This window comes from Nelumbo lutea, chromosome 7, assembly GCF_056320005.1.
Source record: "Nelumbo lutea isolate HS-2025 chromosome 7, American lotus-T2T, whole genome shotgun sequence".
In the NCBI taxonomy this organism is placed as follows: domain Eukaryota; kingdom Viridiplantae; phylum Streptophyta; class Magnoliopsida; order Proteales; family Nelumbonaceae; genus Nelumbo; species Nelumbo lutea.
Genome location: NC_142690.1, coordinates 10,417,217 through 10,436,676, shown reverse-complemented (window position 1 = coordinate 10,436,676; position 19,460 = coordinate 10,417,217). Strand labels below are relative to the sequence as shown.

The 19,460-nt window shown below is 35.6% G+C and overlaps 1 protein-coding gene across 1 annotated transcript in view; it reads right to left on the bottom strand.

Moving 5' to 3' along the window:
* Nucleotides 1-1,081: 1,081 nt before the first annotated feature.
* LOC148845042 (PHD-finger and DNA binding domain-containing protein) overlaps nucleotides 1,082-19,460 on the bottom strand; it is a 34,493-nt gene continuing 16,114 nt past the window's right edge. Inside the window, exons 3-9 of the mRNA XM_088955756.1 lie at nucleotides 17,301-18,546; nucleotides 16,891-17,176; nucleotides 16,666-16,790; nucleotides 16,093-16,556; nucleotides 13,569-13,597; nucleotides 2,224-3,054; nucleotides 1,082-2,083 (exon numbers count right to left, since the gene is read on the bottom strand). Of these exons, the coding sequence (XP_088811882.1) occupies nucleotides 1,383-2,083; nucleotides 2,224-3,054; nucleotides 13,569-13,597; nucleotides 16,093-16,556; nucleotides 16,666-16,790; nucleotides 16,891-17,176; nucleotides 17,301-18,546 (3,682 nt within the window). The 3' untranslated portion in view covers nucleotides 1,082-1,382. The remainder of the gene's footprint in view (nucleotides 2,084-2,223; nucleotides 3,055-13,568; nucleotides 13,598-16,092; nucleotides 16,557-16,665; nucleotides 16,791-16,890; nucleotides 17,177-17,300; nucleotides 18,547-19,460) is intronic.

Here is a 19,460-nt window from a genome sequence, read left to right as displayed (position 1 = left end):
CCTCAGAAAACATGAAACAAGTAATAAATATAAAGTGCAACAAAAGAATAATACAACTGCAATCAACTCTTCTGCTTTATTTGTTAAAATGTAGAAAGATTATGCAGAAACAAATGATCCAAACGATGAGATATTCTGGCATGGTGTTGAAAGGGACAATCTTATTTTTGTCCAAATAAATATTCAGTAATATGAAACTCAATTTCATTGTACTTCGTAATGAGCATGGGCTATTAAAGCCAAAGAAGCACCACCAAAGACTATATGATAGTGAATTGAAGTGAACCACTAGAAAGTAAAAAACAAGACAAAATCCATAGTTGAACAAATCAGCCTACCAAGATTAAACAGCAGTTTTCAAGTTCAATGACCAAAAAAATTTCAAGCTCAGGAATTTACTTCAACATAGCTGATTTTGAACTCAACTCAATAAAAATGATAATAACAAGTACAAAGTCCAGATTCTCCTAAAAGGAACCTAACCAAGACACTCAGGTTTAAAAAGTAAAGAATTTGTATTTGAAACTGGGAAAAAAACATATCTTTAACCATTGCAGACTAAAAATTAAGATTTAACATTCTTGTGAAGAGAACGGAAAAAAAGTGTACATCTCTTAGAGAAAACTTTGTAATTAACCATAGCAATTTTTGCCAGGCTGTGACAGAGATATCTGATAAAAATATGGAAGGAAATAGCAAGAAGTCATGCTCACACATTTAAAAATCAAATAAAAATGTATCAGAAGTTCGTATTTGAGAAAGTTTTAAAGATGTCATATGGAACTAAGTCAAAAAATAATGTATACATCAAATAGGGGAAACTTGAGTCCTCTTTTCGAAGAACAAGATAAAAAGACCACATAACAAGGATATATGTAAGACAAGAAGTACTTACTTAGCATCAGATGATATCTGAATGATAATGAGCCTCAAAAACACCCATTATGGCTATATGGAACCACAGTTCCTCATAAAGATGACTCCCTTGAATTGTTTGCAATAAGTAGTCAAGCAAGACATTCTTAGACTAAAAGTTCAGAAGTTGAGAAACTAGAGGAGTGACACCACCTGGCTGAGAAAGTGAGCATGCTCAAAAGGCATAAAACAATGCAAGTTAAACCACTTCCATACAAGTTCCAAGGACAACATATGAAGGCATCAGGGCACCAAACCCAAATTTCACTGCAATTTTAGCAATGCTCCATCCTAATGGAGCAAAACTAGTGGAAGGAAATGATTTCCCTAAAAATGGAATGGAACCAAAGATTCTTTTCATTCTCAAATATAGCTCTTTATTTTGCAATTTCAAATGAATCAGCGCGGGAAAACTTTGCCCTTCTGCCTGCATGTCAACATTAGAAAATCCACAAATATAAACTAATCTACATATTGTCTCCTGTGTCTAGTAATTCAATTGATGACAGGGTTGTTATGCTATGCAACATGGTGGAATCACCAAGTGTTGAAGACACAACCGCCTCTGGGCTGGTTGTTGTCTCCACCGAGCCATCTTCCATCTCTTTACATCCCAAAGGTACGGCTTGCCTTTCTATTACATCCTCCTCAGATTTACAAGATTGATGCATCAAATCAACAATTGAATGAACAGTAACATGCCCTTCTGGTTCTGTTTCACAGTCCAACATAACAGTCTCATTAGGATCTGGAATAACCTCTGATTTCTGTTCCCCATTAACAGAATCTGGAATTTTATCTCCTTTCCACTCATTATTAACTGATTCAGACCCCTTTTCTGACTTATTCATGCACGCCAGCGTGAAGTTCTCTTTACTATCTGGAGATAGATCTATTTTCTGCTTCTTAAGAACAGGTTCATGCATGAAAGATGAACCTGGGAACTCTTCACATGAAGCTTTCTCCTTTTCAGCTTCCTCCCTTGGAAGGATGTCAATATCTGATACATCTTGAGCACAACCTTTCCCTGAATTAACCCCATCAATGGCCATATTTTGTCTATGTGGACAGTTAGGGGGGTTCCTCTTACGGCATTTATGGCATCTAAACCCAAGAAGACCATCAATTGTTTTGGCAGTAAGGCCAAATGCATCTGCATGAAACCAATCTGCACAATAGAAAAGAAGCATGTACTTTAGCAGATGAAAATCTTTAGTTACAAGGCCTTGGGAGAAAAAAAAAAAAAAAAAAAAAAAAAAAAAAAAAAAAAAAAAACTAAAGGTATTGAGGAACACCAAAAACTAGTACCTTCACAGTTTTCACAACCAACATAAGCCAAGGAAGGTGTATGTCCAGCCTCAAAACAAAGGCAGCATTTGGGTTGCACAAGAGTGTCACTTGAACTTTTGGATGGAAGAATAAGCTTTCTTTCTCTAAAAGGCAGCATGCGATCATCATTTGCTTTGCGAGAGAGATGCAGACCATTCAGCCAGTAAGTATGGTAAATTTTTGTTCTTTTCCTCTTGGGCCAACAAGTTTCCTTCTTAGACTTATTGGACATCCTCTTTTTTGTTTGACTTTTTTTCCCTTTCTTGTGTCTACCAATTTGTTTGCTTTGCAGAGACAAGTACTTCACTTTCTTGGTTAAACACTTTGGCTTTCCCTCTGCAGATGATTTCTTGCTGTTCAGTGCTCCTACCAGCTTTCCATTCTTGGAGGCTTTTCTACCATTTTGTGATCGTAATGGCTGTACCTCTGTAGAGACTTTCTTATTGAATCTAGATCGTAAAACCCGTCCTTCCATGGGGGGCTCCTTACTGACTTGTGTCTGTATTAGCCGTCCATGCATGGGGGTCTTCTTACTGGTTTGTGATTGTACTGGTCGTCTTTCCATGGAGATCTTCTTATTGGCTCGTAATCGTACTGAACGTCCTTCCGTGAGGACTTCCTTGCTAGACTGTAGTTGTCCTAGCCGCCCATCTGCAGAGGCTTTTTTGCTCTTCTTTGATTTTGTTTTTCCCCGGCGTGTTTTTCCCTTCATATGCTTAATATCCTGATTGATGCATTTGTGGCATGTATATATGCTTTCAGAAAAGGTGGTCCCTTTAGATTTCTTGACATGCCTTTTATGGAAAAAGCCTGAAAAGATGAATGTTTTAGAATAGAAATCAGACCAGGCCAATAATTGCAAAAGATTGGCAAATGTAACACCACAGAGAAGAATGCAAGATTATATCTCATGAATCATTTATATCAGTTTTTATGAAAGAGAACAAGGCTCCTTGTTCAATCTGCTTTGTATGACCAAACTTCTATGCATAAGAAGGCATTATCTGAATTCCAAAGTAGCCCTGCTATTTTAGAAAGATCAAATCAGTTCAGTTGAATTCCTCATGTTCCCACTAAGAACTAGCCACTGAAAAGGCTTAGATTCTAATATGAACATCACAAATTGCAAAATGCCAAATATCATTAACCACAAGGATATGTACCTTGATGTGAAACAACAAAGCAATCCAAAAATAATAATAACAAAAACAGAAGAGGTTTCCAATCCCAATCAGGAATTTCAGTGGCTCTTTCTTCATTTTTTCCTATGATACCAAGAGATTACTTGCCTATTTGATTTACTTAAGATAGTAAATTGATTTATTTTCAATTTCAAACTGCAGAATGGTCTATTTATGGTACATATCATGGCAAAGGTTCAATTTTGAATTTATTAAGTGTGTTGCATTTGTAATTTTATATTTCTATATAGGCAGTACTATTTTTCATTTGCCTGTCCAAAAAATGTACTTTATGTTTTTATCTTCTTCCAATGCTATAAGACAGATTTACTGTAGTAGTGCAATTCTCACTTATCAGGGAGATAAGAAAATTGGAGAGACAAAATAGTTATCTTTTTCAAAAAAAAAAGTTTTTCTTTTTTTACTCATAAAAAGAAAAAAAAAACAGGGAAAAAAACATTCTTAACAGTTATCCTGGAACTACACTACAGCAGTAACAGGGAAATGTTTGATCTGGACAAACTGATTAGAAGGGGATTTGACATATCAAATATTCCTTGGGCTCTTTGACAAGAGGTGACAGAGTCATCAAATCACTTGTTATGTTACTCATAACTGGAAATCTGGGGTGTTTGTATGAATATAGTTTCTACAGATTTTAGCAGTACAGCAATGCTTTCCAGACTCCTTTATTAGGCAAATTATATAGTCAGCAGATAAAAAGTTTAAGGGGATCAAGGCTCTATGGACATCTTTCCTTTTGCAATCTTTAGTTTCTGTTTGATATGGTAGAAACTTTCATATCTTTAAGCACCAAAAAATAGCAACAAAAAAGGCAAACACATGGTTTACCCATGGATATAGTGCTGCATGGGTACAAACATAGGAGTAGGAACCTGGAGTGAAACCAAAAGTCTGACTCAGCAAGCTAAAAATTTAAGAATTCAATTAACACACAAAAAAAGGTGTATGTGCATTATGTGTGTATATACTATACACATATAAGTACATAAGTATCTAAGTGTGTGTGTGTGTGTGTGTGTGTGTCTAAAGAAGGCTTTTTAAATATGCTTTGAACCAAAGAAAAAACAATGCTCTGGAGCTATAAAAATCAAATGATAAAAAGACCTTATAAAATTATTATAATTCCTTTACTTTGTTTTTCTTCATATAACACATCCATATAATAGAATCACAAATACCACTTTATGCATGTCACTTATACCATATTTTAGTAGTTATATACCCTAACTATGTTGTACATTTGGTCACTGTTTGATGTAATGTGAAATAAATATTTTTCTTTAATTACAAAAAAAATAGAACTGTTTCTTTTTACTTATTCTATTTGTAGTATAAGAATATACATATAAAGTAAATTTAAGGCTGTATAATTAAGCATGTAATAAATTAACTGTTGATTCATCTACCATGTTATGAGTTAATGTGCCTCAGATATCAGATCAGAACAACATAGCAGGAGAGAAACATAAGGAGACAACAGGATTCCCATCAACCAAAATATAAAGATGATGAAAGAAATTCCATTGCACATTGATTGGATACAAACTTTGAACATCAACACATAATAGTTATGACATGATTTATCAAAAAGGTAATAGTTATCGCATGTTCATCTTGCCAATGATTTTTTTGGTCATTGAAGTTATTGTTTCCTAAGATGTTTAAGTTGGTTTCCTTTTTTCAGTATACATTGTCAAATTTGTCAATTTTCAAAGCATTTAGAACTTCAGATTTTCCATTTGATACATACCGATGTTTCAGGACCATGCTATCTTCCAATTATCGGTGGTTATCAGTACTTTATCCTATTTACGGATGATTATTCTCATTTGATATGACTGCTTTCGTTACATTCTCATGATAAAGTATCTAAGATAATCAATAATTTTTATGCTAAGGTGAAAGTCCAATTTGAGAAAAAAATTAAAATATTTTGTTCTAATAATGCAAAAGAATTTTGAAAGAACCTTTCTTCTTTCCTTGAAAAGAAGGGGGTAATCTATCAAAGTTCATCTGTATATACTCCTCAACAAAATGGTATAGTAGAATGGAAAATCACCATTTTTTGGAAATTGCAAGAGCATTAATGTTGAGTCCCTACATCCCACTTCGGTTTTGTGGTGATATTTGGCAAACAACTGCTTGCCTTATTGACTGAATGCCATCCAGGTTCCTGCAATTTGCATCTTCTCATCAACTATTGTTTCATGATCAATCACCTTTTTCACTTCTTTTGAGAGTGTTCAATTATATTTGTTTTGTTCATGATTTGAGTCCAAGTCAGTCAAAATGTGATCCTAAAGCCGTAAAAGGGATTTTCTTGCAGTATTGATTTGTTTAAAAGCAGTACTATTGTGTTGACCCCACATCAAGGAAAAGATTTGTTATCAAAGATACGCCTTTCACTGAGTCCACACCATTCTTTTCTACTCATTTTTTCTTCAAGGGGAGAATAGTCATGAAGAGAGAATTCACTTTATCTCTTCCTATTGTTCCTGTTAATACTATTGATGCTCCTCTTGATGCTACTACTACTACTACTAAGTTGCCAAACAAGGGGTTGTAGGTATACTCTCATTAACTAAAGTAGATGGATTCCATTGCCATCTAAGACCTTAGACACAGCTTCCACTTCTACTATTATTCCTAAAGATATTCATTTATTTATTGTTGTATGAAAAGGTAGCAACAAAACTCAGTAAGGTTTTAAAAGGCTAAAAGCAGAGGCAAGGCAGTTCGGTGTCAGGCATAGACCCCTAGGAATTTTGAGGCATAAACTTCAAAGTGAGTGTGTGAAAACTCACTCATTCCAATACCACTTAGATTAAAAGGAAAATTGTATAAAACAGTTGTAAGGCCAGGTATGCTGTATGAAGCAGAGTGTTGGGCAGTCAAGAAACAATATGTTCAAAAACCGTAAGCATGGCAGAAATGGGCATGCTGAGATCAATGAGTGGAAAACTAGAAAGGATATGATCAGAAATGAAGTCATTTAAAAATACCTAGGAAAAGCTCCAATGGGTGATAAAATGAGAAAAAGTAGACTAAGACGGTTTAGTCACATGCACATAAGACCATTAACAGCACCCATAAGAAAAGTGGTTTGTTGCAAGTTGAAGGGGCTGGGGTAGACAAGAAAGAACATGGATAGAAGTAGTAAGAAATAATTTAAGCACCAATAATTGAACAATGGATTTGGCATTAAACAGAATGGAATGGCAACAGTATCACGTAGCCAATCAAAACCCCCTTATACTTATTAACCCACAGGTGCTTCTTCACATTCGGGACAGAGTTGACAGACCACTACTCCCAACCCCAACTTCCCACATTTCACAGTTCAGGAGATAGATCTTCTCAATCAAGCTATGGCTCAATTGAAACATGCTTCATTTGCCAAGACAAGTATAGTCTCTGCCTTCAATATTTGTTTATTCCTCACCTCCTTGTTCCTGGTTTATTGACTTTGGGGCATCAGGACATATGTCAAGTGTGTCTTTTTTGTTTACATCATATCACCTCACTTCTGGTTAAGATAAAGTGGAAATTACTGATAGCTCTATTTCCACCATTTCTAGGAAGGGAGACATTATCCTTGGAAAAGTCCTTACCTTAAAATCCATGCTACATGTTCCTAACTCTACCACAAAATCTATTGTCTGCATCTAAGATTACCAAGGATTTAAATTGTTGTGTAACCTTTTGTGTGTTTAAAGACCAGGTGATGAAACAAACGATTGGGAGTGGTCATGAAGCTAGAGGTCTCTACTTCTTGAGTTGTTGCTTTACAGGCGTCTAGTGGTGGTACTTTTGATAGTCAGAGTCAGTTACCAGAGTTCATTTGCGGCATGCTAGACTTGGCGATTTGTCTTTTCTTTCCTTGAAAAAATTTTTTGGGTAATATATTTATTAAAATAAAAAGGAAGATATACAAGGAGAGTGACCACAAGTCACGAGAGAGAGAGAGAGAGAGAGAAACAAAGCAAGCAACAGCTCCCAAAAAAGCCCATACTACAAACCCAAAAGGAACAAATCTGAGAAGACCAAAACCCAAAACACCAAGAAAAGAACTCGCTAAAACAAACAGGCCTGCAACATAAGACAAACAACCAAGCCCAAACACAGACTACAAGAAAAAAAAAAAAAAACCTTCAACCCAATTCCACCCTAAGAAAACTACCCTTACAACTACGACCCAGTTCAACAATGACAAAAAAAGACACCCCAACAAAACACAACCAAGCCCTCCTTCTTTGATGCTCTCTTGAATTTTAACATTTTCTTATTTGGTCCAACCCCAAGAAGACCTCAGCCTAGCAAAAACTTTTGAGGCCAAGACATCTTTATGTTTCTTATGTTTTCTAAATCTTTTAACTGCTAGAGCGTCCCTTCCAGTTCCAAGACAGAATTTTTCTGAAAAAACCTTACACCATCATCCACTATACTTTTTTCGTTAACAACTTCTTTGAATCTATCTGCACATGAAAAATTATGAGCGTCATCAGGCACTAAGGGGCACTCAAAAGTATCCCCAATGTCCTCCCATGCAGGCATTGGAAAAATGTTTTCCAAGTCCTTGAACATCTTTCTAGTATAATCTTCTCCCCAACAAAACAAAAACACCCAATGCCTTCCCACTTCTAATCCTGTATTTAGGATCTTCTCTACATCTATTGATTTGTCAATAACATAAGTCTCATATATCGGAATTTTTTCATTGTCTAAAACTGAATCCTTTTCTTCCTTCTCCATTCTCCCTTTCTAGAGCATCTTCATCATCCTCTTGTAGTGGCTTTGTTCTATACTGTCTCTTTCTCTTGAAAACCTTTGAAGAGGGAATAACTAAAGCTTTCTCATTTTCCCCCTTCATTACCCTCCTCCCTTTCCAAGGAACCCGTAGTTGCATTTTCTACAATCTCCATCTCTAAGCAAACTCTTTCCTCTCCCCTACCTCTCCTTCTAGCTTATCCACCCCTTTCTTTTTCTTCCATATGTCGCTTCTACATTGGTTTCTTTCTAGAGCTCACCTTCTTCCTGCTGTGATATACAACCACAATCATAGTTGTCAAGGCGACACCTAGGCGACAACGTGCCCTTGGAGGCTCACCTCGCCCGGTAGCCAAGCTGTTTTGTGCACTGTGTTATAAAATACTTTAAATATTTTTAATTTTTGACATTATAATTATAAAATAGACATTATTAAACTAGAATATTCATTTTATGTGTTTATATACTAATTTCTTTTTATTATTTTCCTATTTGTTAGGGTTTAATCAACACGAACATTGCTAACTTCTGTATTTTTTTATAAATACATTGCCAACTTCTGTATTGAACCCATGGTTCAAAGTATTGATACACATGTGTATCGGCAAGGGTGTATCAGTACTTATAACAATACTCCCCCTTTTTTTTTATTTCTTTGGTTTTCAATTTCATTTTTAAATATATATATATATATATATTTATTTAAAAAAATGGGTCCCCGAAAACACCTGAATTTTGATCCTTGATTGAACCCTCAATGATTTCAAAACCTGAACCAATAAGCAAGGGAAGAACTTAAAATTTTGTCTAATCAACACATTTTCTTCTTCTTCCACTTTTTCTTTTCTTCTTTTCCTATAACAAGAGTAGGGGTTCAGCCCCTATATTTTTTGAAATTTCCTTCCTTTGTTCTTTTTTCATCCCATAAAATGTTGATTTTCTAGACTTAAACATGAAATTTATACTTCTCTTATGAAAATTATGGATAATTATTAAGGAAAGATGGTTATGGAACCTAGGGAACTATCCTAGGATATATGGTTTTACATAACGCCTAGGCGACTAGGCAATAAAGCGCCCCCCTATCGCCTAGCCTCGCCTTGGTGCCTTGAAAACTATGACCATAATGAATAGATGAAGCAACAATCCCAGCTATAGCCACATCCTCTTTACTCTTGTAATGCCTCTCTTTTGTTGGCAACAACTTTTCTCTAGGTCGGAATTCAAGGCCTACATTTCCAATGCATAGACCTGAATCCCCACACCTCAAAGTTGGAGAAACCCCAATTTCATTATAGAAATATTTTGTAGTTCTCCAAAAAAAGTTGTCGGTGTCCTACACTTCTGTTCTTACTGTCGTAGTTTCAAAATTACTTTTTAACTTAGATGGAGACGAAGACGGACCCATATTCAGGCCTGTCGACCACTCCTCCCTAAACGGGCCCACTTGCTTTGAAATCTTAAAAATGTCGATTCTAATAGTTCCAATCGAGCTAGCTTCTAAAGGCTTCACAAAAATATGCCCAAGATAGTTTAAATCCATCCTCTCTTACAAGATCCAAAGTATCGAAAACACCAAGTGTATTGGAAATGCAATTATAAGAAATGTATCAGGATACGCCTTGGATATTCATGTGTATCAAAGAAAAATGAAGATATGCATGGAAAACTAATAAATACTTCAATAAATCATAAAAATACATAGTTATTGGGTTTTAAGAAGAAATACATTGTAGTCAATTATAATTTTCATTAAAAAAACCCTATGCTTAACAATAATTTATAGATTATAATTATTGTTTTAAGGATGGGAAAAGCCCAACTATCCTATCCAACCATAAAACATGCATTGGCACAACTTCTAAGTGAAAATATAATTAATAATTATTTCTTATTAAAATAATTATTATCTATTTTTTAATTTCAAAAATTACAAAAATCAAAAATAAATAAACATTGCACAATATATTCAAAAAATAATTATTGAAGAAGAAATTTCAATTGCTTTATGAATTGCTCTAGCGCTGTTACAAGGTCTAAAACTCACTAAGCAAGCAAACTTTCAAAATTTGGAGGTAGAAGGGGATTCAAAATTGGTTATCTCTTGGACTACTACAAGGTGCAACAGTCCCTGGATATATAGAGACACACTAAGAGAGATAGAAAGTCTGGCAACGGAACTCAATGTTTCATTCACTTGGATCAGAAGGACTGCAAATGGAATGGCTGATTCATTAGTTAAGCAGGGGGTCCATAGGCAGCAGTTGTTTTGGGCACAACTATAGTTTCTTTTGTCATTGATAATAAAATTAATTCTTCTTTGCTGATCAAAAAAATACATTTTCAATTTTTTGTTATTTTATGTTTTTCCCAAATCTCTTTATAAAATTTCCATAGATCTACTCATAACACCAAAAAAAATTGTAATTTTCAACACAAGAAATGTAGATCAACATAGATTTAAACATTTTTAAGCGTTCAAGCAAAAAAACAAAGAAATCACAAGATATTATCAAAAAATTGAAAAAAAAAACTTACCTATTTTTGCAATATTTTTCAGAGCTTGGAAAACCTTCAAAAACCTTGATGGTTCACACTTGTTTCTTGTGTTTTATTGCATATCTAGCACTCTAGAAATGAGATTTGGAGTTTTAGAGTTATTTGGGGTGAAAAAAGGCCATTGATACACCACCTTTTTTACCCCCTTTTTTTCATTTCCTGCATGTATCTTTTTCGCAACATATCAACTGATATGCCATTGATACACCACCGATACATGTCCAATACAAGTACGATAAGATGGGAAAAGATGATACCACCTATTTCCCACCGTATCCCATATCAAGCTTTCAAAGAAACAATACGATACACCCTGTACTAGGTGTATCGAGTCAAAATTTTAAAGTTAGTTGTTTGTTCTCAGATTCATCATTTCCATCTTCTCCTTTTGATCAGCCTTTCTGTCCTGATCATCCTCCTTGTTTTGATCCTCCTTGTCCAAATGATATCCCTACGACTCCTACTACCACTCATTCACTTGTACAAGATGGGAAGGCAAATGACATTGAGGTGAGTGTTTATAGAAGAAAGACAAGGAGGGAAGTTTATCATCCCTTTGAAAGAGATCCTCTAGCTAAAGGCTATGACCAATCGAGTGTCTCTCAACCTGGCCAAGGTACTATTTCTCACCCTAACATGGATTTACCTATTACCTTGCTTAAGCCAATCCGCTCATGCACTTTGCATCCAATATCTAACTATCTATGTTTATCTCATACACTCACCTTTTTCCTACCTATTATTCTTTTGTGTCTACCTTGTCCTCTACTTCCACTCCCACTAGGTACTCAAAAGCTATTCTAGACCCAAAATGGAGAGAAGCAATGAATGAAAAAAATAAAAGCCTTATTAAAGGCAGGAACGTGGGAGTTAGTGCATCTACCAAATGGGAAGGAAACTATGGGTTGCAAGTGGATGTACACTATTAAACACAAAGCATATGGGTTTGTGGAAAGATATAAGCCAATGTTGATTGCTAAAGGTTTTATACAAAGGTAAGGCATTGACTATAAGGAGATGTTTGCTCCTATTGCAAAATTAAATACCATACATATCCTTCTCTCATTAGTTGTATTTTGTAAATTTCCCTTGGGAATTTCACCAATTAGATGTCAAGGAGATATTCTTAAATGGAGATCTTCAAGAAGGGGAAGTTTATATGGATCGTCTTCCTAGATATGACATGAAAGGGAAAGTGTACAGGTTAAAGAGAGCTTTATACAGCTTGAAGCAATCTCCAAGAGCATAGTTTGAAAGGTTGTGCAAGGCCATGAAGAATGTGGGATATAAGTAGAGCAATGTTGATCGCACACTATTCTGTAAGCAGGCAAATGATAAGCTAATGACATTGGTTTTGTAATTTGATATGGTGATCACTGGAAATGGCTCAAAGAAAATTCAAAAGTTGAAGGATTGTTTTAGCACTAGAATTCGATATTAAAGACTTGGGTCTTCAAAGGTACTTCCTTAAAATAGAGGTTGTTAGGTATATAGTGCAGGGATATACATTTGTCAAAGGAAATATGCCTTAGACTTGCTGAATGAGACAAGAAAGCTGGGAAGTAGACCTACTAATATTCCTATTGAGTATAGCCATGGGCTACAGGAAAGTGATGATGATAAATTGTACACTAATAGAGAGAGGCATTAATGCTTGGTTAGTAAACTTTTCTATTTGTCCCTTACCAAACCTGATACTGCCTATGCAATACATATTGTAAGCCAATTTATGCATGAACCTAGAATCTCCCACATGAAAGCTATTGAACCACTTTTAAGATACCTTAACACATGCCCAAGAAAGGATTGGGCAGAGTATATTTGGGATAGGAGATCCACAATTGGATATTGTACTTTTGTTGATGGGAATTTGGTTACTTGGAGAAGCAAGAAGCTACCTGTTGTTGCTAGGTCCAGTGCTGAAGCCAAGTAAAGGGCAATGGCTCATGGTGTAGTTGAATTTTTATGGATTAGTATTCTGCTAAAGGAGTTAGGGATCCAGATTGATGGCCCCTTAAGGTTGTATTGACAATCGGGACACCTATGCATTCCCTACTTGCCTTCTGGAAAACAGCTAACTGATGTTTTTACCAAAGGATCACCAGAGACAATATTTCATGACTTGTTGGGCAAGTTGAGCATAATGGATATCTATGCTCAACTTTAGGGGGAGTGTTCTAAGACATAGTGCTATTAGGCTGCGCTCATCAGTATATTAGTTTTCTTATTTTGTTATTAGGGCTTGTGGGCCTAGGCTTACATGTTTTAAACATGTCATTTATACCTACCTACTGAGGGGTATTTTGTACTTGCACCTTTCTTTACAATTTAGTTTAAATACCAATTAGGGTTAGGCAGAAACTAAGTACTGCCACTCTTCTATTCTCTCTTCTCATCTCCTCTTTTCTCTATCTTTTTTCCTTTCTTTCTCAAAACCTTCAAGAAGCTTCAAGATCCATGTAAGTGGCTTAAAAATAATAAATTTGGGGTCATACATAATGCAGAAAAAATAGAAAAATTACTTTAAACCTAAAAAACAAGCCAAGCAAGAAGAATTTGAGTAAAAAATAAAAGTAATAAAGAAGATGGTCCATAACATTCATTGCCAAGAAAAATTTGCTAATTTGGTCAAGCAAACAAATAACAAATATTTCCTTCTACTCTATTGACCATGGAAAAAATTGTATCATCCCTCCCCCACCCCACCAAAAAAGGATTATCATAAAAACAAATGAAAGGAATAAAAGCAAACAATAAAGTATGACCAAACTATGAAAAATATCAGGTACTTGCCTTTGCAATGCTGACAGTCCACCGCTTCACTGCAAATAGAAAAGGGGAATTAATATGTAAATAGCATAATGTAACACAGTAAAGTCAACAAGAACATAAAAAGGTTAACACGAGCATCATAAATTTGATATGCCATATGCTTTCCATAATCCAATTGCTAAAGTAATATGTAAATAGCATAATGTAACACAGTAGAAGTAAACAAGAGCATAAAAAGGTTAACAAGAGTACCAAAAATTTGACATGCCAAATGTTTTCCTTAATCCAATTGCTAAAGTGAATAAAAGCTAATCAAGAATTTTCCAATAGTTTGAAGTAACTCAGATGCAAGGGAAAAGAAACAATGATGCCAAAAACATAAAATGCTCCAAATGGAAACATAATTACAAGTTGTTAAATGTAATTACAAAAATGGAATAGAGTATAGGAAAATTATCCTTTAAAGGTATGTACGCATGTCCTCCCACCAAAGATTTAGTCCTATCCCAATATAGAGTGTTGTATCTAATGAAACATAAAAGCAAAAATCTATGATGCAAGAAAAGTGCAAGGGGCTTGTCGCACCCAAGGCACAAGACAAGGCAAGGCGGACTCCTTTTTGAAGCAAGGTGCGAAATTTTTAAAAACTCAAAAAATATTAAAAATATTAATTCAAAAAATGAAAAATTGAAAACTTAAATTTAAAAAAAAAAAGTGTTTTGAAAATGCTTATTGGATCAAATCAAAATGCATAAGAATAACAATTAAAACGTATTAAAAATGAAAAATTTAAAAAGAAAACCAAACATTTTCAAGCACGCAATAATTCAAGCATATGGAACTTTCAATCTGTTTATTTCTCTCCCAACTGCAGTACTTCAAGTAGCTAATGTGATGTCAACCATTTTGCATTCTTAATTCTACAAGCCGCCTTTGCACCAAGTCCCTTGAAGCAAGCCCAAACAAATTCAGACTTCAGAAAAGGGTCTTGAATTCTTTCCCCATATTGATATTAGTTTTGTAGTTTTAGTTGTAGTTCCTTATCATTTAGGATTATGAATCAAATGTTGTTTGATGAAGAATGTCTTGTATAAAGAAGAATAAGCAAATACTAGCAAACAAACAGAGCCCCTAGCACAACCACTATGCTTGAAAAGGTGCACAAATTGACTAAGGCACACACCTGGGCTGAGGCACAAGGCACACCAGATGCACACCGTTTCAAAGGGCTGCACCTAGGCCTAGGTAAGGCGAATACCTTGAAATGCACCTCACCTATGGCCTAGGCACACCTTTTAAATCACCGGATAATAAAAAATATCCATTCTAACCACTGAACACAATCATCTTAAAAAAGTAAGGAGAATAAGACTTCTAGAAAGCAATAGCCCGGACTAGATTAATTTACACACTACATTATGTATGTATGATCAGCAAAAAACCTTTTTTTGAACCACTCAGCAACAACAATTAACATATATATGCATATTGTTTGATCATGTGCGTATGTTGACTGCACTAGTGACAAGGGTTAACTTGATGCAAGTATTAAGGCTCTAAAAGAGCAAGGGGATAGCAATGAAAATGCCAGCTAAGAATGGTAAGAAATTATATGATTCACAATTTGGCAAAATATTATATATATATATATATATATATATATATATATATATATATATATTTGTGTGTGTGTGTGTGTGTGGCTCTTGATAGAGTATAATGACAGGACAGAATTTGTGTATCCAACTCCAAATAGTTGGGGTTAACACTGGGCTGAGTTTAGTTAAGCACATTCATGCACAGTAAATGGATTGAATTTCTTAGAAGTTAATCAAATTGACCAGAACAATAGATTGAACATTTCCACCATGGTACCTGACCAGCATGTCCTTGTTAGCAATGAAAATAGATTGAACAATGGATTGAATTTCTTAGCAATGAAAATGCGAGCTGAGAATGGTAAGAGTAGAAATCACTATTTGTAAATCAGGATGAATTCCTTGTAAAGAGAAAGAAGAAGATGAAGAGTTTCAGCAGTAGAGAAGAAAAGAGAGGAAAGAAAGAGTGGGATGATAACCAGAATTGAATTAGTTCTGGCCGCCAACCCCTCATTATATTTTATATTTAACTTAAAAGAATGAAAGATTACAAGAATGCCCTTAGTAGGGTGGCTACTAAAGTAGCTGAACAGTCACAACTTTAAAAACATAAGCTAATGGGCCTAGAGCCCAACAACTTCCTAACTTAACAACTTAAAATAAGAACAAAACAACTGGGCCCAATAACTAGAAATTGGCCCAACTCAACAGTAAGAAATGATATGATTCACAATTTGGCAAAATATTTTATATGTGTGTATGTGTGTGTGTGTGGCTCTTGATAGAGTACAATAACAGGACAGGATTTGTGTATCCAACTCCAAATAGTTGGGGTTAACACTGGACTGAGTTTAGTTAAGCACATTCATGCACAGTAAATGGATTGAATTTCTTAGAAGTTAATAAAATTGACCAGAACAATAGATTGAAAATTTCCACCATGGTACCTGACCAGCACATCCTTGTTACAGTGCCCACACTGGTAGTTCTCAGATTTTTCTCCTTTTGATATAAGGTAGGAAAGTCCAATTCTTCTGGAGTGCTTCTTCAGGACTGTGACAACTGCATCGTGAAGCTTTGCAGAATTCTGCTTATTGGACGTTCGAGATAATTTCTTTTCTTCAAAGGCCTTCAAGATGTTCAAAGGAACATGAGACTCATCCAACCAATATTTCTTCCTTTCACTAGAGGACACTTCAAGCATGACCCCATGCTTGAGAACAGCATCTGGGATGGTTTTCCTCTTGCCAAAATCTAGAAGATACTTCACTTGAGCTCCTTCCATACATTTCCTCCTTATTGTCACCTTCTTGAATGGCCTCATTAATTTCCAAAGTTCCTTAGACATCTTAAACAAGAGCATATTGTTTTCCAGGTCATCCCACCGAATATTTGAGTCTAGCTCTCTAACCTGGAAAATATGACATCATAGAAGTTAAGGGGATTTTAATAACATGAGCCTTATCATTGGAGTAGTAAAGACAAAATTAGAAAAAGGATGGACCTTAGAAGATTAATACCTGAAAAGCAAGTTGTGGAACACTTATACACATCTCAAGTGCAGCTCGCCAGGCAATGTATTTACTTCTCTTAGCTAACTCTGATCCATCGGGATACAATATGCCAGGTATCTTTATGCATCCAGCTGCAGAAGTTCAAGCTTAAAACATGTTTAGAACCATATTAATAAAACTAAAGCTACAAAATTTCATATATTACAATGAAACCAAAGAAAAAATGCCTACCTTGTCTGCCAGCTTTGTATGCCAAGGTGTGGGGTAGAAACATCCAATGGTATACTTGACGTGAAAGCCTTCCACCCCTCCACCAAAAGATACCTGAACCAGCAGTATTTGAAGAAAAACTGGAATCAGCATCTGAAAATCTGCCACGTTTCCTGCCAATCCCATGTTTTGAAGGCAGGTTTACGGAGGTGGTCAAGACATGAGAAGCTGATCCCATTGTAAAAACAGAATCCACCTGTTTCAACCATTCTTCTGAAAGTGCAATGCGGCGCAAACTCGACTCTAACTGTAAATTGTAGTTATATATGTAAATTAATCACATACAAAGCAGGAAAGGAAAAACAAAAGACCAACTTTTGACAAAATGACAATAGTTGTAATTCATAAGTTCAAAATGCAGGACTCCTTACAATGAGCAGCAGACGTTTTACTGATGCAATATCAGATGCTTTAAGGACACTTTTGCGCCACTGCATGCTATAAAGGGGATTCTGCCATGGACCAGAGAGAAGCCCAGACAAACGATGTTCAATGGAGAGAATATGATGTATAACATCAAAAAGATGGTTTTTCCTGTTCTTTTTAGAATGAAGGCCAACTGCACCACTTTTAGGACCTTCTGGAGGATGCTTCTTATTAAACATGTTAAATAAGCAATTCCCACTGTCAGTGGGATTTTTACATGAGAAGCACCACCCGCAATTTTCTTTCTGCAGATCCTTGTAAAGATTCTGAATATTTGACCAACAAAGCTTTGTTGACTTCTTAGAAATGACCTTTAGCTGTGCTGAGACTATCTCGTCAGCAGATGAGTTAGGGTCTTCATTTATCCGTTCTGATGACTTGTGCAGTAACTCTTCTGCAACAGATGCCGCTGTCTGAGCAAAAATGTAACAATTAACATAAGAACCAGATTCAAACTGCATTGGAGATGGCACCACTCGTTTAGTATTATTTACTGGGGATGTATGAATGGGAACAGCAGGTGCTAAACCCTTTTCTTGTTTGTCATTTAAGTCAGCAGGTTTGGATAATTGCTCCCCAATGAAACCCTCTTCTTGTTTAACACCCAAGTCAGCAGGATTGGGTAAGTCCTCTCCAATGGCAGATTGGAGCTTCACAGGGATTTCAGAGTCCGCACTTTGAATTAATTTATTGGAACAATCAGCACCATTTTTCTGAGATGTTTGCTTGCCTGCATTGACCTGTGAGATATCAGCAGAGCCTTCAGAACTTGCAAGTGGGCTTGCCATCTCCATAAACTGGTTCATGGTTGCTGAGTTGAGCCTGCTAATAGAATCTGAAATCTTGCTGTTTTGATGGGCTAAACCTTCACTTATAACAGAACCTTCATTTGGCCTTCCTTCATTAATTGCCTCATTTTTAGCTTCACCCATCACTGAAAGTGGCACCATTGAAGAAGAAAGATGGACAATGGAGATTTGTCCTCCCAAATCTATGTCTTGGGATACAGTATGAGCATGAGACTCCAAATTACCTGCTCCAGTTGAATCACTAGAAATGCCCCAGTATGATGAGATTGTACTTATTATTTGACCATAGACAGTATCTGATGACTTTAGCACTTCCAGTACAGCATTCAAATCATCCTTGTGGTAACAGTAATAAGAAGATTCTGAATCACATGAATCAGACCTGCAAATTCAGCAACATAATAAAAACTCGGGCAAATCAGAATCATAGTTGTTAAGGCAATGCCTAGGCAATAAGGTGCTCGTGGAGGATTGCCTTGCTTAATCACCAAGATATTGTTCACATGGTGCTCTTGGATACTTTTACATTCTTAATTTGAGATTATAATGATAAAATAGACCATTTAACTAAATTATTCAGTTTAAGTTAAAATACTAGTTTCTTTTTATTATTTTTCTCATTTGTTAGGATTCAATCAACATACATACTGCCTTCAATCCCCAAAGACTTCAAAACTAGAACTGATAATCATGGAAGAACTCAAAATTGTATCCAAATAACACATTTTTTTATAAATATCCAATCAACACATATCGATTCTTCTTCTTCACAATAAATAGAGGCTCAACCCCTCAATTTTCTAAAATTTCTTTTCTTAGGAAAAGAACACCCATCAACTAGGCAGACTAGGCGATAATTAACAGTGAAAGATGGGTTGTATTCAAAAGAAGTCACCTAGCCTCACCTTGACGCCTTGAAAACTATGCCTCTAGGGCCCACTGCCTTACTTTGACAATCAAGAAATACAAGGATAGCTTAACATGTGGAGCAATGAGTTTGTATGATGACAACACTTTCTTTTGACCCTCCAATAAAACATAACATGCTATCAACAAATCACCTAATGAATGCTTGCCTGGGTGATTTGGTTTTAATGTGTTCACATGGTCACTACACTTACTTGTGCTCCTCTAATAAAACACAGATATGTTATTAATCAAGTGAAAAATTAAATCATCCAGTGTGTGCATCCTTTTGTTGCTACCCCAAATGACACATTAACAACCCACTAACATATGAAGAAATAGAGATTGCCTCTAGGGTCTAATACCTTCCTATGACAATTTAGAAATATC